The 22,683-nt window shown below is 44.4% G+C and overlaps 1 protein-coding gene across 2 annotated transcripts in view; it reads left to right on the plus strand.

Annotated features, from left to right (window-relative positions):
- The first annotated feature begins 894 nt into the window (after nucleotides 1-894).
- The window catches only part of NR6A1 (nuclear receptor subfamily 6 group A member 1), a 68,373-nt gene continuing 46,584 nt past the window's right edge, over nucleotides 895-22,683 (plus strand). For both annotated transcript variants that reach the window (XM_026860613.1, XM_026860614.1), the window contains exon 1: nucleotides 895-949. In XM_026860613.1, the coding sequence (XP_026716414.1) occupies nucleotides 907-949 (43 nt within the window). In that variant the 5' untranslated portion in view covers nucleotides 895-906. The remainder of the gene's footprint in view (nucleotides 950-22,683) is intronic.

The raw sequence follows: 22,683 nt of genomic DNA on the forward strand, positions 1-22,683 counted from the left end.
TTATGCTTCTGGGACTGGTTCTTTGGTTAGGAGTGTCAACATGTAGTATGCCTTTATTGGGTCTTAAAGCTAAACGAGAATTATAGACTATATAATTATGTGGGATATACTAGCATCAAAATGTGGTGATGGAGACCGATTTGTTTGACTTGGGTGTTTGTGGTGATGTGCTCAGAGCGAATGTGGGTTTTTGAGAAAGATCAAGCCCCAAAGAATTTATCTGCTTCACCTAATCTTTGGTTAGAACTGACCCAGTTACAGGAAAAGAGTTTGTTGCTGGTTTGGGTCCCAGTGAGGTGGCCCCCTCCCAAAATGCAGAGGGTTTGGATCATGTTCTGGCTTTGGGGCTTTTCACTGGTGAAACACGGGAAGGTAGTTCTGTTTCTTCTTTCAGCTGTTAGAAGATAAAGCTTTCAGTGTTTTGTATTTAAAGACGACTTGTTTCTGGTACTGCTCCAGAACAACTGCTAGCATTCTGCATGCCTTTGGAAGAGATTGCTGCCCAGGCAGGAATGTTTTGGAGGTGCGCTGACACAGATGGGAGATCATCGTGTCCCTTCATTCCACAGTTATATGATACTGTGTACAGTTTAAAGCTGACATAATTCAGAAGTGCTGGAGATTGTTCTGCATTGATATTCTCAAACCACTGCAAGTTACAGGTTACCAATATGATTGCTTAGATAAGCAGATCTGCAGATAATGTGTATGAGAAATAACTTAAAAGAGGGAAGGATGACACTGTTAAAAGTTAACTGCTTCTCAAAGCAGCTTCCTCAGGTGGTCAAAGATATGAATGTTCAATTTAAATGTAAATTAAAGTTTTCAAAATTAAGGACTTCTTGGTAACATGCACATCACAACTTTCTCATTTTCACTTTCCCATTAGCTACAGATGTGGAGCAGATGAGTTCCTCCTCTCCTGTCCTTCCTATGAACTCCATGGGCAGTAAGTACCCCTTTTCTTGCCACACGATGAGGTGGGATTTCTCGTTCTGAGATAACCCAAAGATATGAATTCATGCTTCATGGTAGAGACTTCTCAGAGTTTTAGAGCTAACACTCATGGAGGTGGGATTCCTGGATCTGATAGCTGATCAGCTCTTTCTCACAAAAGGAGCACAGACCAGGTCTGTGCCTTTTGACACCAGGAGAATGTAGGCTGCGTTAAGATCTTTTGCTGCCAGAGATGTATCAGTGAAAACTCTGAAGTAGATGCCTCTATGTTAGTGGTAGAAACACCTGAGGTGCTGGTTAATTATGCCGACATATATCTTAAGTGTTTCAGTATTATACTTGGGAAATTTATAGCCTGGAATTGCTGATGGAGGTGAAAGCAGTTGGTGAAATCCTCTTCAATTTCACTGTAATTCTGGGCCTGTAACTTTTTGAGACTCTGAAAATCTGAGTTGCTGGACACCTAAAATATGAATTCAGAATTCTTTAATACTCCATCTAGTGGTATTCGCTATGTCCAAGGACCACATGCATTTTGTCGATTCTATTCCACTAGATGGCAACAACCCCTTGTCAGACTTAGGGAAGTTACAGGCATAAATTCAAAACAACTGTGCTCGTAAGAGGGATGAGCTCTGTTCAAATTTCTCATTTAAAGCAAAGTTTCATGTCATTTTTGGGGAAAGTTTCCAGATTTTCAAATGCAACAAGACTGCTGACAGCTCGTTTTAAAATAATGCTCAGATGTTCAGAACTGCTAAAAGGTTGCCAGAGTCGGACACTGTCCTTTGCACGTATGTCATTGTGCTGATGGACTTGCACTTACTTTTACTGGAGAACTTTGGAGAACTGTGGTTCCTCTACAGTGGGAATATATGGTTCCTTCCTTTATAAATGAGAACAGTCATGTGGAGTGAATGTATAGTAGGCTCTGAGTTGTAAACACGTGTGTAGTTAAGTAGCTATTTGCCTGTTGATTAATAAAGCACACTTGTAGGCATCTAGCTAGGTTTTCATGTGGTTGATCACTTTTACATGGAAACAATTTCACACGTATATGTAGAATAATCGAAGCTGCTGCTTAGACACATGTATAGCTTAAGAAGATATATTGTCTAATATTCTGTTGAACCTTTGTAGACTGACATAGCTCAGATTAATGCATAAGAGGCCTGAATGCCGCAAAAAAAGTACTAAAACAAAACTGAATTTTCCATAGTATTCTCATATCACAATGTATCTGCCAAATACTAAAAGCCAGGCTGTCTAACATGAACTGAATGACCCTCTCTTCCCCTTAAACAATTGTATATTATTGCTAGTCTGAATTTGTCTAGCTACAGCTTTCATGTCTGTAATCTTTTGCTACGCTGAAAAATGCTTGTCAAACTTCTGTTCCCTATGAAGATATTTACATAAACTTTTGATAAACTAAATAAACCGAGCTCCTGGAGTTCTTTTGATGTCTTCCTGTCTTTTGATCGACCCGTCAGTGCTGGTGGGCAGGCCGAGCTGCAGCAGCCGGGGTGAGGGCACGCTGGCGGGCTGCCGGGGTCCCCCCGGGCGGATGGATGGGCGACGTCCCGAAGGGGCCTCGGCTATGGATGGACGAGCCCTGGCAACTCCTGCAGGGGCTCTCGGACCCCTCCAGCCCCAACTGTCTGACTTCTGTGGTGGCAGCACTAACTGTGCCAGTGCTCAGCGTCATCCCGAGGTGTTCGGCTTGGCCGAGGTCCGGGGCAGGCGGTTCTGTGGGGTGGTGATCTGTGGTAGGGAGCGAACAGCTGGTGCCAGAAACATCTAAAACTTTCTAAGCATGGATTTCGAAAAATTCTGAACATGTCTGCTAACCTGTCCTCCTTCCAGTAACATTTTTCCCTTGCTGTCTCATTACCAAACAGGCTTAAAGCAAAAAATATAAGGATTTTTCACAACAGAGTAGAAAACTGAATTCTTAAGACTTATTTGTGCATCTGGAGCATTTTGATCTGTGGAGTGTCTGCTTAATTAAACCTTTTGCTTGTTGTGTGTTAGTAAATAGGGGCATGGCTCCTCTACTGTAGTTTTTCCTGTCTGAAACGTCTTCAGAGTAATGGCAGTGAATTATTTTCACATTTCCTTGTAGTAAAGATGAACATCTCTGTCAGAACTTTAGTATTTTGTATTTTCTTTTGTATTTTCATACAGCTGTATAAGGGGAAAACCAGTAAGCTGAAATGTCTCTTTAAAATAATACACAAGTGCCTTCTAGTACATCATGTAAGATGCTACTGGAAAAAATCCAAACTGCGCAGTCTCACTTTTGAATGAGTCTTCCAATGCTGAAAAATTTTGAAATTTCAAAGGCAAAATGTCAAACTGCATCAGAAATGAGTCATTTGTCTAGTTTTGATAATGCTTAAACAATTTGGCAGGTGTGCTTTCAGGCTGTTTGCTTTTATTCTCTGTATCAAACGACCATGCTTACCCAGGGTCTTGGTGGAAATGCTTGTTGTGGGGGTGACTGAAGGGACTGAACAGAGCCCCCCCTCTGACTGGGGGAGAGGGGAGGTTTTCTCCAAAGCCCCGGTTTTACAGAGCTCAGTCTGTTTAGCTTGTAACTGTTGAACTCAATGAAGCTGTTCCTGTATGAAATCAAACAAATTTTAGCAGAACAAGCAAACAGGGGTTTATTCTGAATATTCACTGGAGTTTAGAAGTCATTAGTAAGTTGTTCTGACTAGAACTGTACAGCAAGCTTAGACAGTTATTGTGGGCTATCAGCATAAAAATATAAGGTGTAAGAAAAGCGCTTGGACCCTTTGCTGCCCAGGGCACTGACTGCGATACCTCTGCTGAGGGAAACAGCCTCTGCTTTCCCTGCTCAGCCATGGCCTGGCAGGGGCCTCGTGCTTTACTGTGCTGTGGTCTGACTGCTGTATCAGAGCACAGGTATGTCATGGAAACGATTAAATACATGCAGGACAGCTCAAGAGGTGGTTCTTCTGTCTCTCTCAAGGCAGGAAGGATTATGTCTGTCCATAGGACAGACATGCCTGATCCTCCCTGGACACCCACGGGGCAGGAGGGTCCCTCCCTGCCTGCCCATGGCAGTCAGCTCCAGCCCTGTCACTGCACTTCTCCTGCACAGAGCTCTTCTCACCTCAACCTTTCCCACTGTAATTGAAGGCTGTCCTGCCCACCACAGCAATGAAGAGCGTACTCTGCAGCATCTTAAATCACTGGAAGTTTTCTGCTTTGCCCCCTCCCACTCTTATCCCTGGCAACCCAAAGCCCCACAAGTAATTCTTCTGTCATCTCTCACTGATCACCTGACAGGACCCAGTGCTGGTCCACAGCTTGTCTCGCTCGGGAGGAGGCTTCATTTCCTATCACCAGGTAAAGCTGTAGGTTTACACTTTACTGATAGTCCTTTGGTAAATCTCTACTTTCACTATCTACTTAGGTGTCACCTCTATTAAAATGTAGTTGGTCAGCTGCTCTGCCCCCTTCTACCCCTTTAAAAATCCCCATGCAGTGAGTTACATCACGCTTCTAGTGCTTGTATTCAACCTGGGCTAAATAAGATGACCGTCAGTTATCTAAAAACTTCTCTGGTGTCTGGGAAAAATAACTCTGCTTCAGTATTTAAAATAAAGCAGTAGGACTCAATGCCTTCCAGTGTGCATAGCTGGCTGGAACTAACTTGGGCTTCCTTGAGCTTGCCTCCACTGTGCAGTGCTCTCCTTTCGATTAGCTCCCTGGGTCTGCTCTGCCCATTCCCCTTCAGCTGAGGGGCAGCTCTGCCAGCCGCCCCGTGCCCGGAGCACTGGCAGATCCCAGGGCTGAAGGAGGGAAGCGGAGTGGGGCAGGAGGGGTTTCTAGGGAGAAGGACCACGCCGCAGAGTCCAGCGTGGTGTGAAGTCCTTCAGGAGCGTGTGTCATCAGCACAGGGTGGCTTGGGAACAGAGATGCCGGGAATCTGGGAGAAGAGGATCAGAAAGAGGCTGTTGGTTTCTCCCGCTGTCCTCAGAAACACGGCCCCTTCCCATGCCGGGAGGGTTCTTGTTCAGCAGTGGTGGGCTGGCTTTGCTGTTCTGGGGGTGCTGTGGAGGGCTGTAATGGACTGTCCACGGAGGTGGCTCCATCGCTGTCGCTTACACACGAGGAATGAATTTGGTGGGTGGCTGAAATGTGAAGTGTGGCTAGGGCTAGCGACCAGGTGAACAGCTGTCAGTACAGGAGTGCAGCCTCTCGTTGCATTTCTTCTGGGCCTGTCTTGGCTTTAATTTCAGGAACAAGAGCTGCCACAGCAGCAACTCACAGTACTCCTTCAGCTCTAAAGGTGAAGGTTGAAAATACTGGGATGGAGATCACCTGGCTGGAGGTGCTTGTGGAGTACAACCTCTGACAGGAGTGTGGTTTGTAGGCATGGAGAAACTGTTCTGGTGCACTGCCTTTGCAGATCCCTTTTGCTGTGCGCTAGAGGCTGGTTTTCAGGGTTAGGAGGAGGAGAGGTGTCAAAAAAGCGTTATTGGTGCTCCGAGTACAGAATTCAAGTTAAACCTTCCTTCGTGCTGTAAAGCTGTGGTGGAAGTCATGCACATGTTCACATTTGTAGTGTAAATGAGAAAAATTGCAAGTTACTGAGTTGGCACATGCCAAATCTTTAAAAAAAAAAAAACACTTCACAGCAAACATATACCCAGTGCAAGATACTGTTTTTGATGTGCTTCATTAAGTACAGACCTGTACAGAAATGCGTTGTTGATCAGGCTTTATGCAACACGGGAGCACCTTTTCTTGAAGCTGATAAATGCCTGGGAGGACTCATTCAGGCTACGCTGAGGATGGATTGTGATTTTCTTGTATTTAGACCACCACCCCCTGCCTGGCAGACAGACAGGGTTCGTGGATTTGTGGGGGCCCAACGCACTGCACTGTCTGGGAGGCAGGATTGTTCTTGCACGGCTGTAGAAGCTCTCAATCTGAATATCAAATTGAAGAGGAGCTTGTTCTTACAAAAGGAGGTGCCTGCAATGCTTCAAGCTGTTTGTGTCCTGTTATAACGTCTGCTCTTCTACAAGGATTACTTATTCTATCTCGAATGTACTGCTCTGTAGGATGTTAATCTTCAGGGTGGCTGTCGGGTGGCAACGAGCACCCATGCTCATGAAGGAGCTGGGTGACATGTCCTGAACTTTTTTGGTGAGATAACGGCAGAGCCACGGACCTGCTTTACAGGGGTACTGGCAAGCAGAACTTGAATACAGTGCTGCTTCAGCAAAAACCTCTGTGAGTGCACAGTCTCTTAGCTAGCTGGTCCGCAGTTTGCATTCATTGATCAGTGAGTTGATAGAAATGAAAACCCACCGACAGCAATGAATGTTGATTGCAGCCATTAGACACTAAAGGTGGGCAGTGCTGGCCCTCCGGACCACGCCGCCGTTACCGTGTTCTCACCTGGGACATCAGTATTGCAGTCGTCTTGACCTCAGGACAGAGAATTACTTCAGGGCTTCTTAAAATCTTGGTGACTTCTAGAAAGTACACTTTCATGGGGAGAGTAGTAGAAAAAAAATTCTTCAATTTAGAAACTACATTAAAAATAAGATATAAGCTGCCTTTTTTTGGTAAAGGTGATTTTGTTTTACTTGATTATTCCATTTATTCCTGACCACAAGAATCTGCTGTATCTGTTTTGTAGTTTATATGGTTCTTGACTCTGTGTACCCCAAGGACTTGAAAACGACGCGTTCACTGAATCTTCCCTATTCTTGCATTTAAATTATTTTCCAAAAATTCTCAAGCAGCACATCATCCTCTAACTCAGGGCTGGGCCTCATCCCAGAAGTATTCACATTACACCAGTATGAAAGACATCCTGCTCAAAAGCATTTATGTCCTCCCTGAGTCTGCTTCTTGGCTGTGGTCAGACCTGCGTTACGGTGGGAAGGCTCTGATGGGGAGGGAACGACCAGCTGAACCACCTTCTACTGACATGGTTTGGTATTTTAATACCATGAGGTCATACGCTTGAAGGGAACAGCATTAACTTCTAAGAGCCTGTGCTTTCTCTTGCTCCTGAGACAGGTATCCATTAAGTGCTGCCCATCTGTGACTGTCTACAGAAGTAAAATTGTACACGATCTCTTCTTCTAGAGCAGCTCGAGACAGCCTTCCCTGGCACGTGCTTTGAGTCTTCTCTTATTTTATGGGTTCTGCAGTCCCTGTGGGGGCAAAACCACTGCCTGCAGCCTTGTCAAGGCACGTGCTGTTAGAGCATCTCATCGCCCAGGTGGGATAGGAAGGGGGCCGTGTAGATATTGCTGAGGTGCCTGGGCGTCTGGCTTCCCGTTCCTTTGAAAGGAAGGATGTTTTCTTGCTTGCCTAGTTGGGATGCGACAGCGTGAGTCGCGGGAGCAGCTGGACCTTGCTGGGAGGGATCCGGTCCTCGGCCAGCGTTCCCGGTGAGCAGCTGCTGAAATCGAGCGCAGGTTCCTGTGAGCAAATGAACTGACATTCCAAAGCTTTTTCCAGCGAAGCTCAAGTTGCCAGCCCAAATGGAAATGAGGTTTCCCTCCTGATCTGTATTCTGCTATTTTGAACATACACCATGCTCAGATTTGTTTCCAAGTAGACCATATGGTGTGGATACGTTACTGCTTTTGCGCTGCCCATACAAAACCTTCCATTACTCTCAGATGCTTTGTTCTGCAGAAATTCTACTCGAGTATAAAGTTTTAAATTTTTTTTTTTAAAGAGAAAACAAACATTTCTTATACACCAATTCATTTTTGGAGAAAGTAGAACTGGAAAAACTCAACCTCTGTAGCTCTTAATATAATCTGTAAATCATGACCTGTTAATGGCAACCATATGTGAAAAACTAGGAAGGTTCAAGCTTTCCATTTAACAGAGGGTTTGTGATAAACCTCAAGGTACAGTCAACGGTCGATGGTTTTTCTAGTTCTCAAACTCACCGACAGCGTTGAATGTTCACTGAAGCTATCCAAAGATGGCTGTATACATGCACTGTACATATTTTCCATGCATATGTTTTCCATAGACTAGCAGTGGAAACACTGCTGAGGACTGCACATTCTTTATTGTAAAGTCTTAAACTGCAAGTATTTTAATTACGGAATGGAACCATGAGGACTAATGAATTGCAGAAGTGTAACACTACAGTTATGGATGCGAAGTTGACTTGGTGTTTCTTACAAGAGCTTTGAGTATGAATTGCCGTTGAAAAAGCCTTTCCTCCTGCGGACATGCACATTCAAAATAGCTACGCTAGGGGTGTTCAGAATGTTTCAGATTTCTTGATAAAGTTCACTTTAAAAAGACAAAAAAATAGTGTGTGGGGCGCCCGTAACTGCAAACCAATGAAAGCGAGAGCAGGAGAGATCTGCTTCTTACCGGGGTACGTAAAGTCTGTGTTTCTGCAGCTCCTCTCCCCTCTCTTCCTGACCGTGGGTGTTTAGCGGCTTTCTCTGTGCTGCTGCTTTAAGGCACACAGATCCTCAGCGGGACTCGGGTGACCCTTCAGTGCCAGGAACATCTCGCAGGGCAGAGCTGCTGGCGAGCAGGATGGGGGCTGGCCATGATGCTGCCTCAGTTGCCCGACTCCAACTGCATTAACTCGGCCCTAGAACCTTTCTTGTATCGGCTGCAGCCGGGGGGATGCTCCCAGCCTCTCTGTCGGGTGGGCAGGCAGCAGAATAAACGCCTTACCCAACGGTTTCTTCCCTCTCCTTGCTTATTTGTCTGATACTCAGCGCTGCTGAGATGTCGTGGCCCTACGCGCTGCAAGAAACTCGCAGGAAAATCTTCCAGAGTTGTCTGTGGCAGCTGAAAGCAGGAAGGGGCATCGCTGAACCACCAGTGAGTTTGTACCTGGGCAGGTGACAGAGGCATTTAGCGTGGGACTTCTTCCTGGAGTGCAGGGTGTGGGAAACCCTGCTCCCAGTGAGCCACTGCACGAGGAGTCCTGAGCCTCGGGTCATCTTTAGTGTGATCTAGGACGTTACTGGAACAGCTTAATTGCGGGTTTCAAACTGAATACGTGACCGTCTGCTGAAGAACGTACTGGTTAGAATAAATGAACTGCATTGTCTTTACCCTGAAAAGTGGAAAAAGGGATCTGTACTTTTTAAATCTCTCTATTGCATCTGTCTAATTATCTCCACTTTTTCCACCTGGCTTACATGGTTTGAGGGAGAGGAATTATTTGCAGCTAGCTTGTTAAAAATGAAATCAGCTGCTCTATCTGAAATAACTTTGCTGTGAGTGAAGGCTAGAGTTAGTGGCGATAATTTATCACTTAAATCCTAGAGACTTGCTTTTAATTCAGAGTATTTTTCTCTTGTCATAGGGACTGTTAAGTGTCTCTGAATATTCCAAGCTGATACACGTAACTTAACAGTAAGTGTATTGTCTAATGAAGTCCTTGAAACAATCTACTGTAGTGAGTAAGCTGTCTGAGAGATGAGCTTGCTCCCAGAATACAGTTTGTAGTCTCTGCTGATGGACCGATAGTAATGGTATCATTAAACACCGACTGATACAGAAAATCAAAAGAATTATCTGAAAATTAGTCTCACCTTTTCCTTGCCATCTTTTTCAAGTAGGAGCTGGTGAAAAGAACAAAGAAAATTTGAATTAATAACAATCAATGCCCAACCTTGGGTGTTAAGCCCCATGAGCGTCCCAGTGTGAGGGGTAACGACAAGTCGTAGGTATAACATAAATCAAGGAAACTAAGTTCAAGTCAAGCATGGAATTTTGGTTTTAACGACCCAAACCAGTGTGTTTATATTTAAACTACACTGTGAGAAAGGCTTTTTCCCCGCAGGTCACTACTACTTCCTCCTTTTGTACCGCCACTGACCTTCAACTTGGTAACTTTCATCTTCTCACTTCATCATTTGAGAGCTTGAATTTTTAGAATGTTAAAAACAAACTGTACATGTTATTTTTATATCCTGTCTGCACGTTCCTTCCCTCCTGCAAAATTCAAAGCTCTCCACCAGCTAGATTTTTGGACAGATTCTGAAATTAGAAAATAATTCTCTGGAACGGTTTAACTGGCCACTATATACAGGGCTCAGGACAAAGGTGAAATCTTCACAACCGTTCTGTTGTTGGAAGCTTTACCCCTAGAACTGCATACAGAATCCACGCTCTCTTTTCCCTCTCCAAGTCCCTTCTCTCTCTGGGGGGGGGGTGCTGTATGCACCTCCATGTGTATACAGCTACGCAGTGTAAGGAGACTTGGAGAGGATCGCCTGCCCCGTCAGAGCAGGAGCCGTCTGAAAGCTGAGAGTGCTCCGAGCACGGAGACAGGATTTCTCTTCCACATACTCCTAGCACTTTCTCTTATTGTTGCCTGTGTTTATCACAAAGCAGGTCATGTATTTTTTCATCTGTTTTCTTCCCTTTTGGCTCGCTACTGAAGTGTCTTGATGCTTAACGGAAGCCTCGACAGTGGGGAGCAAAGCACCCGCGACAGCTTTGAGCTGGGTGAGCAGAGGGCAGTTAGAAAAGCCTGGACTGAATGACTGTTGCCCGAGCCAACAGTACAAGAAATTTAATTCTTTTTTTTTTGTGTGTGTTAGTATGGTGGAACTGGTTGAGGTTGTTATTCTGTGGCTTGTTTAGCTTGGTCTGACACCCCAGAAGTTACTATCTGCACTGAATCTTTAACATACCTTCCTCTTGGACTTTTTTTGCCTAGGAAGCACTGTAACCAGCCTGTAGCTGATAGATGCCACTTCTATTGTAATTGCCTAATTATTATTTTTCTGTCGTGGAAAAAGCATTAAGAGGACCCGACACCTTCCCGAGATGCTCAAGGCAGTCAACCATGGGACATGGGAAAGCCCAACTCTGTTAGCACTGTACGAGGAACACCTCATACACTGGAATCCCCGTGGGGTCATCAGTGGAATGACGGGAACTGGGGAGGCAGTGGATTGCTGAAGCAGAACTTTACAGTGAAAATATTGTAGATTCAGAGCACATGAGGTTTTCTTTCAACTTACAGTGGAGAGGATTGGTTTCTATATGAAGAAAATGGTTTCCTCAAAATATGCATACAAACCCTGGAAGAGAAAGGTTAACCTGTTAATTGAGGTATGGGCACAGGATTTAGTTAATTTTGTGGATGTTTCTGGTGCTTTATGTATTTATGGTGCCTGAACAATTCCTAGACCCTAATTCAATCATTCTGTTAGTTCCTCACAAGAAGGCTTTTATTTATAGCAGGGCAGGAATCCTAACGGCACTGCCCTGAAGTGTCACTAAATGAATTTAATACATGCATCTGGTAGTAAAAGAGCCACGCTTCCCCTTCCACCCCCCGAGCTATAGCTGTGACTTAAGAGGGAGGCGCGCAGCCCCGGCGTATGGAAATCGGGGCTAAGGTTGTGCCCAGCACACAGCACACGGTCCGAGCGCCAGCCTCGAAGCATCCATGGAAATGCCATGTGTAAGCATGTTTACTTTGTCCTGTAACAAGCTTCAACTGTACTATAAAAATGTGTTTTCTTCTTAGACGTAAATGACTTCAGCAGTGTAACCATGCAAATGCACCTTGATGAGGCAAGAGGGAGACAAGAGGATGTATTTTTAGTTATTGTTGTTTCACTGAAATTTGGGTGAGCGTTTAAGTAGCAATGCCATGGCTAAACACTTCAGATTCATCAGTCTTCTACAGTTAGCACTGCAGATTATTATTTTTTTTTTAACTGGCCAAAAGCTCCTTGGACTACTACTTGACGAGTCTTGGGAATACATGGAATCGGGGAACAAAGGTACCAGTCTCTTCCATATAGTGCTGTGATGGTGATCCTAGAGAAAATAAATGCAGAGCTCTCCTGGGACCTGAGAGAAATGCTGTTAATACCAGTTTCCAGTGATTTATGGAGGACTTATCAAGTTATTTTGATCTCGTTTTGAGTCGACAAGCCTGCTTGTGGATGCAACATACCCTAGACTTTTCTAAGGCGTTTGACTTAATACCATATGACAACTTAAACTGGTATGATACAAATTTGCTGTGGCAAATGTTAAAAGGATTAAAAAATGACAAACGGGTAGGTCTCAATGCAATTCTGAGTGGGAACTTGATCAAGTTGGCACAGTCTTAGAGTGACTGTTTGCCACGTCCTGAAACATTGCTGTTACTGGCCTGGGAGAAGCACAGTATCAGATGTTAGCACCTTTTGGGGTTTAGATGGAAAAGTGACATAAATTTGGAGCTCTAGATAAATCAAGCATAAATGAATGCTTTGGTACAGTCAAAGTTACATGTTTGGGAACAAGGAATATAGACCATGTGTGAACATAAAGGGCTCCACTGTGTGAAGCAGTGCTTGCCATAGTAGATAATTAACTGCATGTGTGTGCACAATCTGACTTTTACTACTGTGCAAACAATGAAATAGTGCATAGGAATCGAGGCTGCTACATCTGCATTTAGTTCTCCTGAAACCGCTGAGATGATACTTTGTCCAGTTCTGGTACAGGCTGCCCTAAGGACATCACTGAGCTGGAGGCTTCTGAAAAGATGAGCGGAGAGCAATTACATCATCGGAAAGACTGGCACCAGGAGAATCAAGTTCTCGGAAGCAAACCAGCGAAGGTTGGGGAGTTTTTGTCCTGTCGGTTACAATCTTTACACGCGCAAAGGAGCCAGTTAGAGCACAGCGACACTGCCGTGGGCTTGGGAAGGGGTCTGGCTTTGTAGGGGGGAAACGGGACCTTGAAGATGGGTGTTAGCGGGGAGAAATGGTTTAGCTCGCTCTTCAGAAACTGGATGTGTCAACTTTTGTTTCAAGAGCATATGGACGAGTGGAAAGGTTTTTTTGAACTACAGGAAAGTGATTTTGCAACAAAACAAATCGTATTAGACCCTCCTTGGAAAATACTGGACTACGTCTTAGCAAGTGACTTTAGCAGAAAAGGGAAATTATTTTGGTTTTTATTCTTTTTGCCAAACATGGTAGTATTTTAAAATAAGGCATTTATGAATAAGCTAGTCTGGATGTTCTTGCAATCTGACATCCCAGGCTGAGTAATCAGATGCCCTCTATTTTTTTAAGCACTTTACCCAACTCTCTCCAAGCCACTGAAATAGTGAAATAGTTGTATTTTTTTAAACAAAATGTGCTTCACCTTTTTAGAACAAACACTCAAGCTCTCGGAATCGATCCCTCCATCTCCCCGTAGTTGCTAAAGGAAGTAGCTGTCAAATCTGCTTGTGGTGAGAAGGGCGGCTGGGGCTGGAAGACATTACCATGGTCAGGAGCTTCCTCACTGACCTACTTACACAGGACTGATCATACTGGATTAGACTCCAGCTCGCTATCCTGTCTCCAAAGTTGTTTTTGTGTAAGGTGAAGGGATCAGACGCACAGTGTCGCAAGACCCGCCTGTCTCTTCACCAGATTTTCCAAAGGACTAAGTACAATTTCACCCAGGCACACTGGGGAGGAGATAAGGAGCTTCTTGAGGACAGTGACAGCTTTCCAGCACCCCGAGGGTGCTGTGCGGGGTGTTTTTCTGAACAGACCCAGTAGGGGTGTCTTTTGGAGCAAGCTGCATTTATGAGCTATTTGTACCTGCAGCGTACATGGAACAAAAACGACTTCAGCCCAGGATGTCTTAATAATAGTGTATCTTCATCTCACATAACTTCAGAAATTGTCTTTGTTGGGAAAAAACTGCCTTGATGTTTGGGACGACAATTGAATTGTAGCTGTTGGCTGCAATCAATAAAGCACTTCTGTCTCTAAGATAAAATCAAAACAGTGGCTAATGGATGTTTAGAAAAGGATACAAGGAGGAGAAACTTGCATATTTCCTACTAATCGTCTCCTGTCTTCCAGACATTTTTCAACACACACACACAGACTTCTGGAGACAGGCTTCTGTGCCTTCAGTAACCATGAGTGCATTTTTCTTTTTCATGAATTTGCACAGCTTCCCTGTGAACTCTTATCCCCCATCTTTTAAGATAACATTCGTTGCCAAGAAGATTATTGTCTATATTAGATCCATCATTTTTAATAGAGAGGAATCTCAGGTGTCCTCCTGATGAATTCCTGCAGTTGTACTATGCCCTGACATATCTAATGCTGGGTAAGCAGCTTCTGGAGATATAAATAACGTTGTCTCCTTTGGTATATTAAACATGCTAACAATTCTTCATCGCTGAAACACTGTGTTGCTCTAGACCTAGGACGCGTTATATTAATTATGGTGGTGAATTTAGGGTAAGTACTGCTTCAGAAGATACTCCTATGCCGACTGCTCTACTTGGCTGGCAACCCCGTCTCTGTGAAGATCAAAACCATTTCCCATTAGCTGTGAGTTTAGGCATAGTTCCTGTGCCTCAGTTTCGGGAAGGAGGGAAATGATCCTAACTGCAGATGATTCCGTTACTGAGATTATTTTCTGCCTTTTAGCATTTTAGAAATTGCTGGCAGAGTCATCAGTACGACAGTCTCTGCAAAAATTAGTTCTTCTGTTGCAGAGAATTGCCTTTTTGCTCTGAGCTTGGAACTAGTTGGACTTGGCCAGTCTCTTTCAGGGTAGGGAGGGCAGAAAATGCCTTCTGTTCTCCTATTAGTCTCAACAGTCAAGCTGAGATTCCCTCGTTACTGTTCCTGAAATGTATAATGAGGCTGGAGACGATAACGTTAAAGAGAATCCTGGGTTTTGGGATTAAGGTCTCCTTTGTTTTTGATGAGCCCGTGCGCGCTGCAAAGCCTGTGTTGTGTGGGCTCATCCCGAATGCCTGCCCCGGTCCCTGTGTTCTACAGGGAATCACTTTAATTTTTCAATGTGAGATGCTGCAGAAATGCCCAGAACCCACGTGTGCAGCTGACAAACGGGGGGAAAATATCTTGCAAAGTAATCACGAGAGAAATGTCCGGGGTTTGTTTCTTTTCTATGGCTTGATCTTTACAGACCCTACTAAACCCCGAGCCCTGCGACAGCAGGGAAGGTCCCCGTCCCCCAGCAGGACCTTTCACAGGTGCTTCCCGCAGCCCCAGACCAGTGACACGACCCCCATGTCAACTGCCGCAGCGTGCCCCTGGTCACACCCTGACCACATGCGACAATATAAAAATACTGATTTTTTTTTTTTTTTTTGTCCTCCTATGGAGGGGGACTAATGGGGACTTTTCTATTTGACTCACTGTTTGGAATGCTAGCAATTCTAGCTGGATAAAGCTTAGGTTCTCTGCTTGGGAAGCAGTAAGGATGGAGAGGGATCAAATGAAGGATTTGCTTTTCATAATCATAATGTCTCCTCCCGATTCATTGATAACTTTCCCTTTGAAGATAATTAGTTTCTGTTTCTTAGCTTTATAACTCAGCAATTCTCATCTGACAGGCTTCAAGATTCGGAGTTCTCTAAAAAACCACCTCTCAAATCTCACTATTTTTCAGTTTTGCAGCACGGCACCTCCGGGTCAGTTTTATGCTGCCATCTTGTAAGACTCCATTTCACGACACAGTCAGTACAGTAAAGATTTTTACTTCCAATAACTGTAAATAACTGAAGCAGAGAAAATGACATTACAATGTCATTGTAATGAGCAGGAAAAAGACAGGTGAAGATCCATCCTGTCATCTTCCCCACTCTCCTGCTCCCAGCCGTTGGGAGATTTATCATCACCTGCCAAGGTCTGGCTCAGCTGGAAGCGCGTTATTCTCTCAGAAGTACGGCTGAGCTGAACGGTGCTACGCACGGAACAAGTGCCCTGATCTCACTGAACTTTTGCAAGGTCCTGGCTTCCCACTTTCTGGGTTTGGTCTCTGCTGTTTAGTCACAGCAGGTACCGTGAGGCCTTAACGTACAGCGCTCCTTGCTGTCGGGGAAAAAACGCGATTACATCCTGCACGTGGTCTAATCCATGCAGACGATGAATTTCTGCCACGTTTCACTGCTGTTTGTTCACGTTTTCACACTGAATTCATTCAGCCTTGTTTACAAATGATCTAAACTACAGCGTGCACACACAGAGCATTGACTTTAGAGAACTTCAGCCACGCCTGTGATGCTTTTCTTTTGACTGCTGGTGTATGCTGCTCGGCCAGACAGCAGCACCTTTGTAACTGTTCTTCAGGTGTTCAACTATAAGATAGAAGTATCTTCAAAGACCCTTGTAGAATAACTATGATTTTTTGGGGGGAAAAAGGTTCATGCTCAGATCACAGAATCGTCTGGGTTGGAAAAGACCTTGAAGCTCCTCCAGTCCAACCAGTTACCCAACACTGACTGTTCCCAACTCCCCCAGATCCCTCAGCGCTGGCTCAGCCCGACTCTTCAACCCCTCCAGGGATCCCGGGGACTCCCCCCTGCCCTGGGCAGCCCATTCCAACGCCCAACAGCCCCTTCTGCACAGAAATCCTTCCTAGTATCTAATCTAGTCTCATATCTGGTTACCAGGCAAATATTCTGTTGGAAGAAAGACTTCCCCCCTCTTATATATTTAATTTCTTTGCTTTTGTGTGCTTTTAAATATTGGATGGATGTGGATATGACCCCCAGGTGAGCAGGACTCGGCCATTCTATTCTGAATTATACATTTAGCCTATTTAAATGAAGCCATCATGTGAAACAAAAAGGAGAAAATGTACTTATGTTCATTTAGAAGAATGATCTTTGGATAACGTCACCCAAATATTGCTGGGTTTTATCTTGCCTACTAAATAAATTGGTCCCAGTGTGCTGTGAGATGCACATAAAAGTTTTGAATATGAAAGTAGTAAAAAATTCAGATGGCTTGGTGGAACTGGCTTTAGAATTTTTTGAAAAAACTGGAACCGATTCACGAAGGACAATTTATGAGGTAGTAACGTACTGGAGATCTCAATCTATTGGCACATTTTCCTTTTTCTGTGCCCTTTCTACTGCTGTTTGATCGTATTACCTATCTTTTCTACTGGGGTGTGATGAGAGCACAACTGTTCTAGATGTGTTTTGTACCTCAGGTCTCACAGCTATGTAAGCCGCAGAGACTGATGATGATGGTAATTCTAAAATCTGGTTGGCATGCTGATCTTTGGGTTGCAGATTCCGCAACGGATTCATTATTTTTTTAGTTTTCCTTTTACACTGAACTCATTGGTGTTTAGAAAATATTTTCTAATATTTGAAGACACACCTCCCCTTCCCTCTCCCAAATACTTACACCAACAAACTGGTGTGTTTGCATGATCTATGTTTCAGTAATTGCTTTCTAACCGGAACAATTAAGAGGAGAGGAAATTTGCCATAAAATGTTGCAAATGGATTATCTGCTTTTATGTGGTTTCAGAACGACAACCCAGAAAGCATAGGTGGATATACTCCAACAGCGTCAAAATTCAGAGAGCAGAATCTTTATACTCGGTGAGTGAACACCGGGGGTTTGGGAGGGGAGTCTGGTTCTGCTCTCAGGCTGAGCAGTCCAAACCACCCATCCTTCGAGGGCACCACGACGCTTGTCCGGATGATACAAACAAAATAGCCTCGCTTTGCACAAGTATTTCAGTATGTTCTTCATTCCCAAAGCAGACTGCAGAAATATTGCATCTATCCACTGGCTACTGAAGGCAAAAAATGAATTAAATAGGGCAAACAAAGCTGAAGCTAAGCTATTATGTATTTCAGATTGCTTAGTATTTGGCATGTGGACCAAATGCTTTAGATTATAAGGCATAAGCCTTTCAGAACCTTAAGTTATTTTAAAATTAAATGGATGACAGGCACAGGTCTGCTGCATGGATTTGATTTTCTTTGTGTCTTAGCAGAAGTAGTAAGCAATGTCTGTAAGTATCTAATAAAGCTATTTTCTGCTATTATAGAGAGGTTTGCTATGAGAAACAGAATTGAGAGAGTACCACACTTTCAATAAAACAAATTGAACAGATTCTCAGAAATCTAGGTCACAGTAACAGATGACCTATACATGGTCCTAGTTTTTGATGCAACTGTCTAATCTGCTCTGAGAGTACTAGCCAGACATCATTCCTAATTGACCTTGATATTCAGTGAACAGAAAGAAAGCTAAAGCCACATGATATTTAAATCTTTAGCAGAGAAAAATACACGGCAAACTTGAACGCATTCTGTTTTATAACCAGAATCTGTATTTGTCATGTGCGCCTTGTCTGCAAACATGTTGATCATCTTAAAAAATCTGAATCTGAGGCTCCACCTAAAGAAATAAATCTGAATATGAATAGCCATTCATAACATCCAGTTCCAGAGGAGGGTTTTCATGCCCCTTGTATAATCATATTTTGTAACGCCGCTGCCCTGACAGACTCTCGGGAAGGTATAATGTCATCTGGCTAGGCGAGAGCTCTGCCTTCCCTTGGCCTGGTCAGGTCGGCTCGAAGCACAGGATTTAGCAGTGCCCAGATTTAAGGCACCGTGATTATGTAAATGGAAACTGCTGACACCCCCGGGCACTGGCACGTGTGCAGCTGTAACTGTAAGGGAATGGGGGAGACTGGCGATGACAGTATCTATGGTTAAACCCTGACCACCTCTGTGTATAGACCAGACCCATCCTTTTTGTTCGTGACATCAGCCTCGGGCTGCGGCGTTGTTTACAGAAGGCACTACGGGCACGTGAGGGAAGACGGGTGTGTGCGGATGTGCTCGAGTAAATGGATGGTTTGCCAGTTAGCCCCAAAGAAACCGAGCAGTAAAGCCCCGAATGCTCGCGTGACAAGATACTTTTCAAGACAACTATAAAGTGATTTAGGTTACCAAATTAAGAATCAGTAAACGTACCACAGGCATGTTTCGGAGTGACAATCTATGGTTTGCTGGACCTCCCCAACGCTGTTTCAATGTCCCTGCATTTGACAAGACAGGACCACGACGCTCCCGAGGCTCACTGCGCCGCCCTGGGAACACGCAGGTGATGGGGTGTGAGCTGTGCTGCGGAGGAGCCCCGTGGGGACACGCCGGTGCCCCGCACGCCGCTCCCTGCCCCTCCGCTTCAGCGCTCTCCTGCCCTTAATCGCGTTTTGGCATCTCACCTCAGACAGTCTGGCCTTCGTGTCAGACGCGCGTTAACCGCAGCTCTGAGTAACCTGGCGTTGCAAAACCAAACTGCGTGCAAGTGGGAGGCAGGTGAGACTGAAAGGGAGCTGGTGCCCGGCGGCAGAACGCCTCTGCTCCAGCCCGTCGCAGCGGTCGCTCGCACACGCGTGTGTTAGGTGGCACAACTAGTGTGAACGCAGAAGGGGTTTGGTATTGAGATGCAGCACTTCAGGGCACTCAAAACGTGCGGTTCTGTGCAGTGCTCGTTCACGGTGGTTACGTTCGTTCTTTGTATTCTGGTTCAGGACAGCTGCGGACGGTCCGAACTATTTTCAGGCCGTACAGGGAAAGTAAGAACGACTGAAATGCATTTAAAAAGGTGATGTCATCAGTCTGTCTGTCTGTGCTGCTTGTTATGAAAACCCCCGTGCTTTCATGTTGTCCTTAACACAGAAATACCCAGTTGTTGTCTTCTGGGTTTTTGATGTTTGAAACTTTTGAGTGATATTAATCAATACTGTGGTTTTGAAATGATTACAGCATCTGCTTGCTATTATTAAGATAAAATGAAATTCTTAGGATTCCACTTTTTTTTTTGTTGTTAAATTGCCAAGTGCACTGCTAGATTTCAGCATACCTGATGCGTTTTTATTGGCAACTAACCCTGTAATGCAATGCTATATATTAACGAATAGTCAGATTATATACACACTGGTCTTCTGCATCAGCTGCAACTTCCAAGTCTGTTTGTTAGTGGTTAACAGGTTTCTTCCTTTTTGTGAGTCTTTATAGACTTTCTATTGGAATAGCCGTAACCGGAGTTGGGACAACTGACTTTTGAATTATCCGTTATTTCTACGTGCAGTTTAAAAAGTCTGACCACCCGAGAACAGCCACCAGCATCCTTTTCTCATGTGCGTGAGGGGATTATTCCCAGGTCCAAGCTGAGTCTGCAGGTTTACGGGGGTGGGTTATGCCCAGGCATTCCTTTTATGGCTGTTTTGATTAGGCAGAAGATCTTTTTGCCAACCTCTAATGGTCTGTTTTCCATTCAAAGTGATACGCTTAACAGGTATTCAAACTCTGAGACCCAGTTGCAAGGGCAGAATTTAATTTACCAGCATATTTTTTTTTTAGGCAGCACTTTTAAGGGGTGGGTTTTAAAATCAGCCTACAGATGAATACCAAGTATTAGCAGTCTTACAGGTAACAGAAGAGGTTGCTGTATTTTAAGAATAACATGGTATTTAATCTAAAAGTTCTTTGTAGGCAAAGCCATCAATATCCTTAACCTTTATTAAAAATATTTTTAATTTTGCTGTTTAAATGCTTAATTTAGGTAGGTCCTTCTGGGTTTTTAAGTACCAGCACGAAGAGAAAAAAAAAAAAAAATTAAATCAAAGTAGCTTGATTGTAATCTAGCCTGATTCTTATCACCTAGGTTTTACTGAGAAGTCATACACCCAAGCCATTGTACTACAACAGGAATAGAATTCAAGGAAATTATATAATTTTTTCAGACAAAACTGACTCCTATGAAAAGTATTTACATTCACATTTGTACTTCTCATGTTCTGAAACAGCAACTGTAAATCACAAGCTGGTCCCTCACATACAGGCATATTTTCTTAATCTTACAAGTAGCACCTTAGAGAGGATTTAACTTTCAAAAACTCCGTTGTTTTAGTCATCCAGTCGGTTTTTGCCCTGTGTTGCTCAAAGGAGCAATGGAAGCAAGTCCACTGCCTGCCTAACAGGCCAGGGCAGAGCATCAGCACGAGTCTGCCCGGGTGTCTCCCAGGTGCCTTCCAAGATGGACCCTTTTTCCTCACCCTAAAATTCTTCCCCTTTCTCTGAGGTCACAAGGATAGCATGGATAAAAAAACCTCTTAAAAGCCACAAACAGCCCTGCCTTTGTTTTCTGTATTTTATCATACTTTGTATCTCTGCAGTTCGTAACAAAAACACACATTTCACTCCGTTTCGTGGTTTTTCCTGGGTGAAGAAGAGGGCTAAGTCATTCCTGCTGTGCCTGTGGCCCTACTCCCATGTAGAGACACTCCTGGCTGCTCTCCTAGCGCTGTACCCCTGGGCAAATTTTGGGAGTCTAAATATCCAGTTGGGCTGGGTATTTCACCTGGTGCTAAGTTGGTAGGGGAGGTAAGATCTATGGAAAATGAGGGGGAACAGGCCAAACCGTCCTGCTCTTCGGGTGAAGCTTGAACCGACTTCCGCCCCTCAGCCGAGGGGCCGTGCACAGTGAGGGGCAGGCTTTTCATCTAATAAAACCCGCTGGTTGGTTTTCTGATCTTGATAATTTCTGCTCATTGGCTCCAATCAGCGGATTAAAGCCCAGTCTCTGAGGAGTTCTCATTTTAACTCTAGACTGGGGGGAAAGTAGGGGAAATGGGAGGTACCAGACACTGAACATCTTGGGTTTGTTTTTCTTATTTATTTTTGCTATTTGCCAAGTTGACACAACTGAAGAATGTCCTCCTTAGACAAACTGATACAGGAGATGCACGGCATTAATTTACTTGAACCTTTTATGATGGAATCAGCTGCCCAGCCTCACCCCCTTACAGCCACCATTAAAATGAAGTCCATTATACCACCACCACATCTCAGGCTAGACATCAGCTGCCTCAGAGACAAATTGCTGCTTTCCATAAACACTTTGAGGTTTTCTGTCCTCAAAATTCTTTTAATTCCCCCCCCACCCCACGTGAATTTAAAATCTCCAGCCAGATCATGCTTCTGCCTTCCAGACACGGGGCAGCGACCACAGCTGAAAAGTAACCATATGGACTCCGTGATTTTACGTACTGTGACCATAAAGCTTTTATGACATTCTAGGTGGTTAAAAATGGCAGTAAGGAGCTCTTAAACATGGCACAGTCATGTTGCTTTTCTGAACCGGCAGACCTGCCAACAGTGCATCAAAAGCTGTAATTTCCTGTGCACTGAAGCCCCCCTATCTCTGCTGCCTCCAGCTTTGTGTCCCAGGGCTTGTGCCTGTGTGCTAACAAATCTCTATTGTCCAGCGGGGCGAATAGTGGCTGGGACGAAAGAATTGCTGTCTGGTTTCTATTCAAATCCAGGTAGTCAGATATATGAATGGAGTTTCTCGAACAGCCATGTGAATAACCTCTGCTCTGCGTGGAGGCTGCAAATGCTTAACCCGCTGGCGGGTCTGTACCCCGGCGCCTCGGCCGCGGAAAGCGCAAGAGTTTGAAATACACTTTTTAATGCTCCTCGTGGCTTTTAATACTTATTAACTTTTAAAAAAACGCTCTCTCGCATTCCTGGATCAAACCAGGAGGGTAAACGATCTCCTCCTCCACTTTCTAAACTTGTTGAGGAATTCCGCTCGCAGCTTTAAAAACGAGTTGGTTTGGCGAAGGAAGCGATAGGGAGAAGTTTATGAAAATTAAGGTTGGTTTGTTTTTTTTTTTTTTTCCTCAGAGCACAACCGAGCGTGTGTTGACCGAGTCTTTTCATTGTACGCAGAGCCCAGTGCCAGCGTCACAGTAACTGCAGATGGTTTGGGGAGCAAACACGCTAAATTTCTTTTTAGACTAAGTTACGCTAAGAATCATTCCCGGTGCGATGGTCTGAGCAGGAACCGGAGCAAATCGGGGTTCATTTTCTGGCAGGGTTTGGTTGTTTTGTTGTTGTTTTTTTTAATT

The sequence above is a fragment of the Athene cunicularia genome, assembly GCF_003259725.1.
Source record: "Athene cunicularia isolate RWA chromosome 17 unlocalized genomic scaffold, athCun1 chr17_part1, whole genome shotgun sequence".
Classification (NCBI taxonomy): domain Eukaryota; kingdom Metazoa; phylum Chordata; class Aves; order Strigiformes; family Strigidae; genus Athene; species Athene cunicularia.